At 46.6% G+C, this 15,501-nt stretch overlaps 1 protein-coding gene across 10 annotated transcripts in view; it reads left to right on the top strand.

The window, feature by feature from the left end:
* The window catches only part of SLC2A9 (solute carrier family 2 member 9), a 280,693-nt gene that overhangs the window by 153,944 nt on the left and 111,248 nt on the right, over positions 1-15,501 (top strand). For 9 of the 10 annotated variants that reach the window (XR_009494947.1, XM_059887811.1, XM_015471765.3 and 6 more), the window contains 2 exons: positions 6,779-6,880; positions 10,387-10,462. Coding sequence is in view for 9 of the 10 variants with exons in the window: in XM_059887811.1 (XP_059743794.1) it covers positions 6,779-6,880; positions 10,387-10,462 (178 nt within the window). In the remaining variant the exon portion in view is untranslated. Of the gene's footprint in view, positions 1-6,778; positions 6,881-10,386; positions 10,463-10,771; positions 15,498-15,501 lie in introns of those variants that run through there. The other variant, XM_059887813.1, reaches the window with a different exon arrangement.

Below are 15,501 nucleotides of genomic sequence, written 5' to 3'. Positions count from 1 at the left end.
GTGCAAAGCAATAGAGACTAGCGCCTGCTCCCCACAACCAGAGAAAGCCCATGCGCGACAAAGACCCAGCACGGCCACAAGTACATTAATTAATCAAATTCTTTTTTTCCTTAATATATATATGTCATTGAAGTATAGTTGACTTAACAATGTTTCAGGTGCACAGCAAGGTGATTCAGTTAGACACATACACATACAATATTTTTGAAATTATTTTCCATTATAAGTTATTATAAGATACTGACTAAAGTTCCCTGTGCTATACAATAAACCTTTGTTGCTTGTTGCATATCTATTTTTTAAACTAGAAATTTAGCATTCTATTCAAACTAAGTCAAACAAGTGAAATCAACACGTCATAAATTTTTAGGTGAAAATTCATGAGTTCCCTAAAATATATATTATATATATAAGCTTTTCTATTACACTTGATAAAGGCTTGAGAAAGAACATCCGAAAAAAAAAAAAAAGAGAGATGGAGAAATTGGAAAACATAAACTAAATGTAATGGGAGCACTGCATATGAAGTAGAAAAAGTGAAACAAACTAGAGTAAGTAAAAATACACAGCTGCACATTTAAAAAGCTCATTGCAGAAAACTTAGAAAAGACAGAAAAATAATAAGTAAAATCACAATCACACATTATTCCCCCAACCACAGTTTGCCATTACAAACTATTTTAGCATCTATTTTTCCAGAATGTATTAGTTTCATATAGCTAAAATTTACAAAACTGTCGATGTCTCTATAGCTTTATGTCCTACTCTTTTCACTTAAAAGTATATCCTGAAGATTTTTCTGTTATTTTAAATTCTTTGAAAATATGTGAATCTCTACACAATTACCATGGGGATGTTCCAATATTTATTTAACTAATTCAGTTGTTGATAGACCTCTAGATTTCTATTTCCTTAAGAACATGCCTGCCAGTGCAGGAGACATAAGAGACATGGGTTCGGTCCCTGGGTTGGGAAGAGCCCCTGGAGAAGGGAATGGCTACCCGGCTCCAGTATTCTTGCCTGAAGAACCCCATGGACAGAGAAGCCTGGCGGACTACAGCGAAGAGTCAGACATGACTGGAGCCACTGAGCACATAAACAACACTATGAAGAAGATCTTTGTTCAGAAAGTTTTGACCAAATGTCTATTTCCTTAGGATAAATATCCAAAAGGTGAATGACTGAGTTAAAGAGCAGAGCTATTTTTCAAACATCCCTGGGCGTGAGAGAGCATTTACCCCACTTTCTTATCTCTGAGGAGCTCTGCGTGGCTTTTAACAAATTCCATAATCTCACTGGACCTCTAATTCCAGGTGTCTCCGATCTCCATCCCCACCTCCCAGGGACCCAGCTTCCCGCCATGTTGCTCTGGTCCTGGAAGCCCCTCTCAGGTCCTCCCCTTTGATGGACTCAGTTCATAAAAGCTTGGAGAGGAGAGATGACTTAGACGCATGCCCTTCTCTCTCTCTACAACTTTCCCAGCAACTACTAATCTTTGCTTCCTCCATGGCTCTCACTGGACCTGGCTTCCCATGGGGTAAACCTACCATCCTCATCTCCCTCTCCTCTGAGAAATGAGAACCATCATACTTGCCTTATAAAGATAAACCTTCACTCCATCAGCAAATGTTGGCTCCACACCTACTGGGTGGTCTTCTAGGTTCTGGGAAAACAAAGATGAAACTCCTAACCTTCAAGAGAGGAGGAGAGTCAGGGTACAGGGAGGAAGGTGCTGAGCATCCAGGTGCATCCATGTGCTCTTACCAAGTGGAGCTTTGTCTATTCTGCTGGGGAAAATACTAATGTCTTATGGACCAGGAAAGATTATAGACGGTGCCCACTCTGCCTCCTGCCAGCCTCATGACCTTAACCAGTTTTCCAAAGCCTCTGTGTCGGTTCCTTTACCTATAAAATCAAACAAATAATAGAACCTATTTTAATTTTTAAATTAAAAATAATTTTTAACTGGTGTATAGTTGATTGACACTGTTGTGTTAGTTTCTGGTGCATAGCAAAGTGATTCAGTTATACACACAATTCATTTTCATGGTTTTTTTTCCCCCATAATGTTGTATCCCAGGGCATTGAACCTAGTTCCCTGTACTCTATTAGTCAGTTCAGTTCAGTCACTCAGTCATGTCTGACTCTTTGCGACCCCATGAATCGCAGCACACCAGGCCTCCCTGTCCATCACCAACTCCCAGAGTCACTCAAACTCATGTCCATCGAATCAGTGATGCCATCCAGCCATCTCATCCTCTGTCGTCCCCTTCTCCTCCTGCCCCCAATCCCTCCCAGCATCAGAGTCTTTTCCAGTGAGTCAACTCTTTGCATGAGGTGGCCAAACTATTGGAGTTTCAGCTTCAGCATCAGTCCTTCCAATGAATACCCAGGACTGATCTCCCTTAGAATGGACTGGTTGGACCTCCTTGCAGTCCAAGCGACTCTCAAGAGTCTTCTCCAATACCACAGTTCAAAAGCATCAATTCTTCAGTGCTCAGCTTTCTTCACAGTCCAACTCTCACATCCATACATGACCACTGGAAAAACTATAGCCTTGACTAGACAGACCTTTGTTGGCAAAGTAATGTCTCTGCTTTTTAATATGCTATCTAGGTTGGTCATAACTTTCTTTCCAAGGAGTAAGCGTCTTTTAATTTCATGGCTGCAATCACCATCTGCCATGATTTTGGAGCCCAAAAATATAAAGTCTGACACTGTTTCCAGTTTCCCCATCTATTTCCCATGAAATGATGGGGCCAGATGCCATGATCTTCATTTTCTGAATGTTGACCTTTAAGCCAACATTTTCACTCTCCTCTTTCACTTTCATCAAGAGGCTTTTGAGTTCCTCTTCACTTTCTGCCATAAGGGTGGTGTCATCTGCATATCTGAGGTTATTGATATTTCTCCCGACAATCTTGATTCCAGCTTGTGCTTCTTCCAGTCCAGCGTTTCTCATGGTGTACTCTGCATAGAAGTTAAATAAGCAGGGTGACAATATGCAGCCTTGACATACTCCTTTTCCTATTTGGAACCAGTCTGTTGTTCCATGTCCAGTTCTAACTGTTGCTTCCTGACCTGCATATAGGTTTCTCAAGAGGCAGATCAGGTGGTCTGGTATTCCCATCTCTTTCAGAATTTTCCACAGTTTATTGTGATACACATAGTCAAAGCTTTGGCATAGTCAATAAAGCAGAAATAGATGGTTTTCTGGAACTCTCTTGCTTTTTCCACTATCCAGCGGCTGTTGGCAATTTGATCTCTGGTTCCTCTTCTTTTCTAAAACTAGCGTGAACATCTGGAAGTTCACGGTTCACGTACTGCTGAAGTCTGGCTTGGAGAATTTTGAGCATTACTTTACTAGCGAGTGAGATAAGTGCAATTGTGCAGTAGTTTGAGCATTCTTTGGCATTGCCTTTCTTTGTGATTGGAATGAAAACTGACTTTTTCCAGTCCTGTGGCCACTACTGAGTTTTCCAAATTTACTGGCATATTGAGTGTAGCACTTTCACAACATCATCTTTCAGGATTTGAAATAGCTCAACTGAAATTCCATCACCTCCACTAACTTTGTTCATAGTGATGCTTTCTAAGGCCCACTTGACTTCACATTCCAGGATGTCTGGCTCTAGGTGAATGATCACACCTTCGTGATTATCTGGGTCATGAAGCTCTCTTTTGTAGAGTTCTTCTGTGTATTTTTTGCCATCTCTTCTTAATATCTTCTGCTTCTGTTAGGTCCATACCATTTCTGTCCCTTATTGACCCCATCTTTTCATGAAATGTTCCCTTGGTATCTCTAATTTTCTTGAAGAGATCTCTAGTCTTTCCCATTCTGTTGCTTTTCTCTATTTCTTTGCATTGATCGCTGAGGAAGGCTTTCTTATCTCTCCTGGCTATTCTTTGGAACTCTGCATTCAGATGCTTATATCTTTCCTTTTCTCCTTTGCTTTTCACTTCTCTTCTTTTCACAGCTATTTGTAAGCTCTCCTCAGACAGCCATTTTGCATTTTTGCATTTCTTTTCCATGGGGATGGTCTTGATCCCTGTCTCCTGTACAATGTCACGAACCTCCATCCGTAGTTCATCAGGCACTCTGTCTATCAGATCTAGTCCCTTAAATCTATTTCTCACTTCACTGTATAATCGTAGGGGATTTGATTTAGGTCATACCTGAATGGTCTAGTGGTTTTCCCTACCTTCTTCAATTTAAGTCTGAATTTGGCAATAAGGAGTTCATGATCTGAGCCACAGTCAGCTCCCGGGCTTGTTTTTGCTGACTGTATAGAGTTTCTCCATCTTTGGCTGCAAAGAATATAATCAATCTGATTTTGGTGTTGACCATTTGGTGATGTCCATGTGTAGAGTCTTCTCTTGTGTTGTTGGAAGAGGGTGTTTGCTATGACCGGTGCAGACCTCCTTTTCTTGACAGACCTCTATTAGCCTTTCCCTGCTTCATTCCGTATTCCAAGGCCAAATGTGCCTGTTACTCTAGGTGTTTCTTGACTTCCTATTTTTGCATTCCAGTCCCCTATAATGAAAAGGACATCTTTTTTGGGTGTTAGTTCTAAAAGGTCATGTAGGTCTTCATAGAACCATTCAACTTCAGCTTCTTCAGCCTTACTGGTTGGGGCATAGACTTGGATTACTGTGATATTGAATGGTTTGCCTTGGAAATGAACAGAGATCATTCTGTTGTTTTTGAGATTGCATCCAAGTACTGCATTTCGGACTCTTCTGTTGACCATGATGGCTGCTCCATTTCTTCTAAGGGATTCCTGCTCACAGTAGTAGATATAATGGTCATCTGAGTTAAATTCACCCATTCCAGTCCATTTCAGTTCACTGATTCCTATAATTTAATGTCAATGTTCACTCTTGTCATCTCTTGTTTGACAACTTCCAATTTGCCTTGATTCATGGACCTAACATTCCAGGTTCCTATGCAATATTGCTCTTTACAGCATCGGACCTTTCTTCTTGTACTCTATAGCAAGACCTTTTTGCTTATCTATTTTATGTGTAGCAGTTTGTATCTGCGAATCCCAAACTCCCGATTGACCTCTCTCCCGCCTCTTTTCCCCTCTGATAACCGTCCGTTTGTTTCCTACGTCTGTGGGTCTGTCTCTATTTCATTGAGTTCATTTATGTCATGGTTTAGACTCCACAGACAAGCAATATTACATGATCTTTGTCTTTCTTTTTCTGACTTACTTCACTTAGTATGATAATCTTTAGGTCCATGCAAGTTGCTGCAAATGACATTATAAATGGCATTGTTTCATTCTTTTTATGGCTGAATAATATTCCTGTGTGTGTGTGTGTGTGTATCTGACATCTTTATCCATTCATCTGTTGATGGACATGACACGCTGCTTCCTTGTCTTGGCTATTGTAAATAGCACTACTATGAACATTGCGGTACATGTATCTTTTCAAATTAGAATTTTCTCCAGAAAAAAAAGGAGATCAAACCAGTCAGTCCAAAAGGAAATCAACCCTGAATCGTCACTGGAAGGACTGATGCTGAAGATGAAGCTCCAGTACTTCAACCACCTGATGTGAAGAGCCAACTCACCAGAAAAGACTCTGATCCTGGGAAAGACAAAAGGAGAAGAGGGTGGTAGAGGATAAGATGGTTGGATAGCATCACCAGCTCAGTGATCATCAACTTAAGCAAACTCCAGGAGATGGTGAAGGACAGGGAAGCCTCACGGGCTGCAGTCCATGGGGTTACAAAGAGTTGGACACAACTTGGTGACAGAACAACAACAACCAACCAAAAAGCTTTGTGCCCAGGAGTGGGATTGCAGGGTCATATGGTAGCTCTATTTTTAACCTTTTGAAGAACGTCCATGCTGTTTTCCATAGTGCCTACACCAATTTCCATTCCCGCCAACAGTGTAGGAGGGTAACAAAATGCTTTATGAAGCTTTGCTGCTGCTGCTAAGTCGCTTCAGTCGTGTCCGACTCTGTGCGACCCCATAGATGGCCTCCCACCAGGCTCCCCCATCCCTGGGATTCTCCAGGCAAAAACACTGGAATCGGTTGCCGTTTCCTCTCCGATGTATGAAAGTGAAAGTGAAGTCGCTCAGTCGTGTCTGACTCTTAGCGACCCCATGGACTGCAGGCTACCAGGCTCCTCCATCCATGGGATTTTCCAGGCAAGAGTACTGGACTGGGGTGCCATTGCCTTTAGTGACAGTTAAATGAATGGACACATAGAAAGACTGTGCCCAGCACATAACAGGTGCTTGACAAGTGGCATCGGTTTCAAGCACCCACACTAACCCACGACCATGGGGAAAGGGGAGCAACAAAGACACAGAAGTATCAACTGACTCGAGGCCAATTACAGGCAGGAGGTGGGAACTTCTCTGCCGCTCCCACTCCAGCGCCATGCCCTGGGAGTCTACCCCTAGGACACCCACAGAACGAGGCAAAGGGGAATGGAGAGCAATTGACTTCCACCTGCCTACTGGCTCCCAAGGTGGGGGAAGGGCTGGGCAACTATGTCCCTTCTGAGGATACACCCACCCTCCCCGATGAGGAAGATCGGGAGGAAGGTGAATGTACGGACACACAGCCGGTGCTCATGAATTGTGGCTTTCTTCTCCCTCCTTCTCTGGCTGTGGCCATGGAGGAAGCAGCCGGGGGTCTCCAGGCCAGAGCCATCCTTTAGCCATGATCCCAGTGTGGTTCCCCAGCAGCACGGGTCCCCTTCACTCGCTGCAAGAAGGAGATTAATGACTGTCTCTCTCCGACCCTCACCCAGGGCTTGGTCATCGAGCGCATGGGACGGAGACCCCTCCTCATCGGTGGCTTTGGGCTGATGGCCCTCTTCTTTGGGATCCTCACCATTACGCTGATGCTGCAGGTGAGAGGATGAGCCTATCCCTTCCCCAGGGAGTTCAGGATGGGCGTGGCTTTCGGCCTCATGCTCTGGGACCATTGGCTCGGGAAGTCTGTCCAGTCTATAGGCAACTCTTGTGGTGTGGAGTTCCCAAGGGCATCTCAGCTTTGAAGCTGCTGAGCACTCTTGGGGAAAGGTGTTAGTAATGGGTCCTTGGACTGGGGTGGGGGCCAGGGAGGGGGAAACAAGAGACCTGACTTCTGGTCCTGTCGGGGAGTCACTAATGAGCTGTGTAATCTTGGGCAAGATCTGTCCCCCTCGAGCCTCAGTTTACCCATCTGTGGAATAGAGGAGATTGCACTAGATGTCTCTGAAGATGCCCCTTCCAGCTCTCATGCTCCCACTCAGGGTGGCTGGCATGGCCCTGTGAGACTCCTGTGCAATTACCACATTGATGCCCATGGGTACCAACAGGGGCACTGGAGCCAGCTGCCTGATGGGAATCCTGAATGTCCCGCTTACCCTCCATGAAACTTTTGGCAAGTCACTTAACCTCTCTGCTTCTCAGGGCCCCGTGTCTAAAATGGGATGGTTACCCTATGCCCAGCCCATCCTGACCTCCCCGGGGAAGGGGCAGGCATGTCCTTTCACCTGCAGCATGAGGATTAAATAAGACATGCATTTGAAGTGCTGCAAACAGTGCCCAGAGCATAGTAAGTGCTCAGTGAATGCCTGTTTGCGGGGGGAATGGATGGAGCCATAGCTAATTCTTATGAAAGTGGTATCTTTTCCTCCAATGGTGATGAGGAAACAAGCATACATCTCAATGAAGAAGCTGCCCCAGCTTTCACAGCTGGGCAAGGGCAGACCTGAGATTGGGTCTCAGGATCTTGGGGTTTCCTCCTGCCCCGTGCACTGCTCAGGGCAGCCTGTGTTCACTGAGCATTTACGCCATGCCTCAAGCTCATCTCAGCCCTATGGGAAGTGTGGGGCGAGGTCACAGTGGTCAGTAAGAATTTGCAATTTTCAAAAGTGAATCCCTGAATGGAAATCACATGTGGTGGTCACCTGCCAAAGGTCTTAATGTCCCCACATGTCTAGAAAAAGGCAACATCAGCGTGCTGGTGGGCTTCCCAGGTGGCATTAGTGGTAAAGAACCCACCTGCTAATGCAGGAGATGCAAGAAACGTTGAGTTCAATCCCTGGGTCAGGAAGATCCCCTGGAGGAGGGCATGGCAACCCACTCCAGTATTCTTGCCTGGAGAATCCCCATGGACAGAGGAGCCTGGTGGGCTACAGTCCATGGGGATGCACAGAGTCAGATACTACTGAAGCGACTTAGCACATGTCTGAGAGACAGTAGCTTGTCCTTCCAAAAGGAGTTGCTGCCGGGCATGCTGACCATGCAGGAGGTGGAAATCTCTTCCTTGGGGTCATGTGCTGGCAGAGACCTTCCTTCCCCACCACCAGACAGGGTTGTTCTGGACAGAGTCTCACAGGCTCCTCGGACCAACCAAGCTGGATGTTCTGGGTCATAGTCTTTCTGGAGAGTGAGTCAGATGTCTGGAAGAGCCATCTGGAGCATGAGAACCCCTCTGGGCCTCACCCTGAGCTCTCAGAGCTCTTCCCTGCTCAGCTGCCCTCATCTCCTCTGTCACCCCAGCCCTGCTCCCCAGCAGCTGTCTGCAAAAGAGCCTGGCTCTTTCCTCTTCCCAGGGCCCTCCTTGCTCAACTGGCTTCTTGCTTTCTAAGACTCTGGCTTCCTCCCGCTTTCTCCAGGAAGCCTTCCCTTTCCCCTGTCTGAGTGAAGCAGCCTCCTCTGTCTTCCCCAGGATCCCAGGGGCAGACCTAAAACACTGCTTTACACACAGCCTTGGCTTTCATTGTTGAGCCATCTCTCTCTACCAATGGACAGTGAGTTGTGGGGGTGAGGACCATGCCCATATCATTTCTACATTTCCACCTCCCAGCAAGGCACCCGGGAGGACCTTGGAATAATCTGTCAAATAGATGGATGGATGGATGGATTGTTGGATGGACAGATGGACAGACGGATGGACAGATGGACGGACAGATGGGTGGATGGATGGATGGATGGACAGATGGGTGGATGGATGGATGGGTAGACGGATGGATGGATGGATAGATGGATGGATGAACGGGTGGATGGATGGATGGATGGATGGGTGGATGGATGGATGGACGGATGAATGGATGGATGGGCAGATAATGGATAGATGGATGGATGGATGGGTGGATGGATGGATGGACAGATGGGTGGGTGGGTGGATGGATGGGTGGATAGATGGATGGACAGATGGATGAATAGATGGATGGACAGATAGACAGATGAATGGATGGATGGATGGACAGATGGATGGATGGATGGATGGATGATTCAAGGCACCAGACCCATTTAGTACAAGAGGCTATGAGGCTCCTCCCAACCCTAGACCCTGCTGCAGCAGGAGCTGGTAGGCTTGGCTTGGCATGGAAGGGCTGTTCTCCCCTCTCCCCGCTCCCCACTCCCCTCCACCCTGGAGGCCCATGCTGGGCTCTCCTGTGCCTCTGTGCCCTTGCCCATGGGGAACCCTCTCCTGGAAATCTTTTCCTTTCCTTTTCCTCTTGCCTGACTTCGGCTCAGCCTTCAAAGGTGAGCACAGACTCCTCTCTCCCCGAGTCTCTCTTAGACTGGGCCCAGGTGCCCCAGCACCTCCACACATGCTCACCCACGCTCATCAGGTCCCAGCACTGGTGACACAAGGTTCTCATCATCACCATCCAGTCTGCTAGAGCAGAAGCAATTTCCTAAACTTCTCTCCCACCAGGCGTGAAGCCACCACCCCTACCCGCCAGACAAGTGACAGCCCCTCCAAGCATATTTAATGACATGAGTTAACTCATCTCACACCTTGTCAGGACAGCAGAGGGAGAGATAGAGTGTTTTATATGATTCATAGAGATTGGCTTAGAGAAAATTTTTTTAAAGTGAAATTGCCTGTAAAATTTTCTCATATTGCCTGCTTCCAATTAAGCCCTCAAATGGTGTTATTCATTTCTCTACCACTTACCATATGCTGTGCATGATCAGTTGCTCAGTCGTGTCTGACTCTTCGCAACTCCATGGACTGTAGCCCACCAGGCTCCTCTATCCATGGGATTTCCCAGGCAAGAATACTGGAGTGGGCTGTCATGCCCTCCTCCAGGATATCTTCCCAGCCCAGGAGTCTCCTGTTTTGGCTGGCTGATCCTTTACACTGCACCACCCAGGAAGCCGAATGCTGGGACTTTGCTAAATGCTCACAGGCATCATGCCACTTCACTGTGACATCTGTACAGTAGACAGATGGAATGGCTTAGGGGTTATCATCATCCCCACGTTATGGATGCTGAAACTGAGGCTCAGAGATGTAAAGTGACCTGCCTACCTGAGGTCTCGCAGATGGATCAAGGAGGAGCTGGGGGCAGGGGTGGTACCCAGGTCCTCCACCCATGACTGCTTCCTCATCTGCCCAACTGCTCTCTCACAGGATCATGTGCCCTGGATCCCCTACCTGAGTATCCTGTGCATTCTGGCCATCATTGCCGCCTTCTGCAGTGGGCCAGGTAAGGCTCTCTTCCTCACCTGCTAGCCTAGGGATTCACGATGCCACCAGGGCAGGGCGTTCTCATTGTACGGATGCAAAGCTTGTGGTCTGAGGAAGGGCAAGAACCACTGGGAGTGGAGGGGGAATAGAGAGTCCCCACCTATTTAAATGCAGTGATTGTCTTGGTTTCATCCAACTGATGGTCGGTAACAACCTCACTCAAAGATGAGTAGATGGTAACATACTACAACATAGCGACCTTTAACAACTGGGAGAGCTGGGAGCTGGGATGAATGAAAGATACTCAAGTTACAGTCTGTGCCCACAGAGAGGCTACAGTTTCAATGGAAGGTATGCTGCTGCTAAGTCTGCTAAGTCGCTTCAGTCGTGTCCGACTCTGTGAGACCCCATAGACAGCAGCCCACCAGGCTCCCGTCCAAAGGATTCTCCAGGCAAGAATACTGGAGTGGGTTGCCATTTCCTTCTCCAATGCATGAAAGTGAAAAATGAAAGTGAAGTCACTCAGTCGTGTCTGACTCTTCTCGACCCCATGAACTGCAGCGCACCAGGCTCCTCCATCCATGGAATTTTCCAAGCAAGAGTACTGGAGTGGGGTGCCATTTATTCACCATTGATTATGTGCTGTACTTGGCCAAGCATTTGATGCCCGTTAACTCATTTAAGGCCCGAGACAGCTCTAGAGAAGGCAGAGGAGTGAAGCTGCTTGCCTCGAGCGGGCAGTGATGGAATCGCCCAGCCCCTAGGTCCTAACCACCACCTGTCACTGTCCCTGCATGAGTGTCCAGTCTGGAGTGTTCTGAGCCCCACTTTACCCAGGACCCAGCTTCAGCCTCAGCTCTGCCGTTTCCCTAGTGGGCAGGTCCTCTGCTCTTCCAGGGCCTCAGATGGTCAGGTGGGTGAGACTAGGGCCCCTGCCATGCTTGGCTTGGGGGCCTGTGTCCTGCAGGGGCCCTGTCAGAGACCATGCTGGGGCTGGGAAGGTGTCTCCGGGCAGTTCTGACGATCGCAGAGCTCTCTCCCCAAGTCCCTGCTGAGGTTCTCCTTTGTTTGGGTTTCTCTGTTGATGAAAACATTTCCATCAGAACAGATGGACCTGAACTTCTCTTTCTCCCTTTGCGCTGATTTTCACGGGCCTTGATGTTCCATGTCCTGTCATGTTCATCCCCACCAGGGACACAGAAGGTTGCAGTGAGATGGTGGGCTGGGCCGTGGAATGATGGGCCGGGGTAGTATCAGACATACATACGCATGTGGGCATGTGCACACACTGCTGCAGTGATGAGACGGCTGGAGGAACAGGAGGTATCTTCCAGGAGACGGGGCAGCTAACGACAAGAGGACGAACAAGGAGCCCAAGAAGCAGTTAAAGGAGATTCAAGGAGAATATGCTCCATCTCACAGGGCCTCCACACCACCCACTCCTCACGCAGCTGTCACATCAGGGCCCCTGGAGGTGGGCAGCTGGTGGCTCCATGCAAGGCCAGGGGACCGTGGGGAGGAAACCCAAGGGGCAGTCTTTGCTCTCATGGGGCTCATAGACTAGTGTGACCATCTCACCCAGGCTGCGTCACCTGCCCAGTGAGGCCTGTCCTGACCACTTAATCTAAAATCAACACACATGTACACAAACAAATAAGTACACACACACACGCATACACACGTGCATACACAGAGTGTACACACACACATGAAAGTGAAGAAAATGAAAGTGCAGTCGCTCAGTCGTGTCCGACTCTTTGCAACCCCGTGGACTGTAGCCTATCAGGCTCCTCAGTTCATGGACTTTTCCAGGCAAGAGTACTGGACTGGGTTGCCATTTCCTTCTCCACGGGATCTTCCTTACCCAGGGATCAAACCCAGGTCTTCCGCATTGCGGGCAGACACTTTACCATCTGCATATGTGTTTACACATATGCATACACAACAAGCACACACAAACATATACCTACATACAAGTATACACATGCACACACATAATACACATACAAGTATACACACTCATGCATACACAAAGTATGCACACACATGCACAATACACACATATACATACACACAAGCACACACATGTACACACATGCACACACAAAATACACACAGACATGTGCATATATACACAAGCATACACAAAGATACACATACAAACACACACATACACACAAGTATATACATGCACACACACACACACATACAAGGATACACATACACAAATGTACACATGTGCACACACAAGCCACAGTCACTCACATACACACATATACCCTCGATCACATCATCCTGATTTACTTGCTTCTCAGCCTCTCTCCCTGCCTCATCTGCTCACAGTATTCTCAGATGAGGATTTAATACAGGGATTGCCAATCTTTTTGTGTAAAGGGCAAGACAGTAAATATTTTCCAGGCCCCACAGCCTCCACGGCCACTCTGCAGCTCTGCAATGGTAGTGCAAATGCAGCCACAGACAGTGTGTAAATGAAAGATGACACGGCTGTGTCCCAAAGAAACCTTACTCACGAGCAGGTGGCAGGCTGGGTGCGGGCTGTAGGCTGTAGTCAGCTGATGTCTGATTTAGTATGTCTCCCTCGGTCTAGAAAATAAGCTCTGAAAGAACCTGTTTGTGCTTCATTATCTTATCCTCAGAGCTCAGAAGGGAGCCAGAACAGGCACTGTCATGGCTAAAGCTCTTCCAAGAAGGGGACAAATCACCCCTAAAATGACTTGGTTAAATGCAGAGGCCATGGCTGAGGGCTTCCCTGGCCCCATCCTGCCCCATCCTGGCCTCACACATAGTAGCGTTCAGGCATTAAGCTCTCTTGATTTCACGGGATGTCTCTCACACATCGCCCCCAATCTGCATGATAGTCTTGAAATTAGGATTAACTGCTCCTGTTTACAGATGAGAAAATAAGCCCAGAGAGGTTACACGGTCCCCTAACATAAACCAGCTGGAAAAGTTTGGAGTCAAGATTGGAACCCAGATCTTTAAAACCTGCACTCTTTCCACCTTGTTGCAAAGGATAGCAGTTCACATCCATGCACTGTTCTGAGCTTTTCCAGCATTTTCCAACCTCTGATCTCTGTCGCCTGATCTAGTCCTTACACCAGTTCTCTGATAATAATAACATTTATTGAGCACTTACTATGCTCCAGGCCCTGTTCTAAGTGTTTGAATGCTCATAAACATCCTATATGAATATTAGATAACACAGAGTCAGGTTGTCAAAATAAAATAGTAACAATCAGGGATTTCACTCAGACTCAAACGTGACTAATAATTCTCAGGATACTGGTCATCATAAGATGTAGGTGAAGTTTAAAGCCATCAGCACAGCTCCCTAGATTCTTCCTTGAAGATTAGAGTGCACTCTGGTCCAGATTAAACTCCCAGGGTCTCTGAATAAAACATGCATGACAACACACATCCAGAAACTATTTTATTCATGACGCATCTTCATTTTCACTTTGATAATTACACAACTGACACTGACATTTTCCAGTGAACTCTCCCCATAGCTATACATCCCATTCTAAATAAACCAGGTAAAGCATCCTAAAAGCATTTGTACATAAGGACTCTCTCTTATCTTTCTGCTTCAAGTACCATTATGAGACTGGATTAGCAAGTTTATAAACAGAATGGACTAGTTATTATTTTTTCTCTATTTTCCCTCTCCCTATCCCAGCTGTAAAAGGTGAATTATAGGTAAGCTGTAAAACCTTCCCTTCCCAAACTAATTTTATAGCCTTTTTATAGATGAAAAGCAAAAATCTTAATTTAATCATTTCCCCAGGCCTCATAGCTAAGAGGCGAGGGCTGGATTAGAGTTGACACCACCGTGTTCTAGGACCTGTAATCTTAACTCTGACCTATGCACATGGCTACGACTTAGTGACTGAACAACAGCAATGCACATGGTCATTACTCACTGACTGCTTGCTAAAAGGTGGGTGGAATCAGGCCCGTCGGGAAACTGACCTGCAGAACTGACACAGGATCTGGGACAAGAGAGGAAGCTTCTGTCTTTATCCTCATGTGATAGGTCTACTCTGCATTATCAGGAATCAGTCCTGTTTGTGTCAGTACAGAAAGGTACAATTTGCCATTTGTATCTAGTTGTCAAATGTCCGTGGCTGAAGGTGAATTCAGAGCACTTTGATTTTCATGGTTTCTTGCTGTTCTTGCTTCAAACGTTATCTGTACACACAGGTCAGGAGCAGTCTTTCTTCTTTGCCTCAAACTCACATATCTAAATAATAGCACCTATTGTTGATACAAAGGCTGTGTGACACATACAGACCTTCACGATGAGGTGGAACAGAACATGGGGATGCTTTCCGAGCTCCCAGGGGACCTCAGAGATCCTTTGGCAGATGAGAAACTGCCCAGGAGCTGGGATGAATTAGAACTAAGGCATCCTCAGTTTGTGAAAGAACAGAAAAATTTTCAGTCCAGTTATTCACTGGAAGATTAAGCTATGCTTTCCCTGCCAAGAAGTCCTCTCACTATGACTTGATTGCTTCTACTGATGGGGAACTCTCTACCTAACAAACCAATGCTGTGGTCCAAGATCAGGGAACTATGGCTTGTGGGCCAAATCTTGCCCATGGCCTATTTTGTATGACCCATGAGCAATGAATGGTGTTTACATTTTAAAGGGAAAACAAGAAGAATGTGTGACAGAGACCATCTGCAGTAGCCTAAAAAGCCTCATGTATTTCCCATCTGGCCTTTTTTCAGAAAAAGTTTGCCACCCCTTCTAGAATCCCTCAGTCCTGACCTTTGGAAGAAGGGAGAGTGAGCTAGCTTATGAGGGAGGGAAAGATGAATTTCAATACAGCAGAAATGCCAGGATATAAAAGGAGGTTAATAGCAAACGAACCACAAATAACCCAGCCAGGCCCGAGCAGTGGTTCTCAAACACTGCTGAATTACCTGGGAAGCTTTCAAAAGTCCTGAGGGTCAGGCTGCATCCACGGCCAACCAAACCCTAAGCTGGGGGTGGGACCCAGGCCACATTTTCTAACACTCCCACGTGATTCC

The sequence above is a fragment of the Bos taurus genome, chromosome 6 (assembly GCF_002263795.3).
Source record: "Bos taurus isolate L1 Dominette 01449 registration number 42190680 breed Hereford chromosome 6, ARS-UCD2.0, whole genome shotgun sequence".
Taxonomy (NCBI): Eukaryota; Metazoa; Chordata; class Mammalia; order Artiodactyla; family Bovidae; genus Bos; species Bos taurus.
This window is presented reverse-complemented; position numbering and strand designations above follow the sequence as displayed.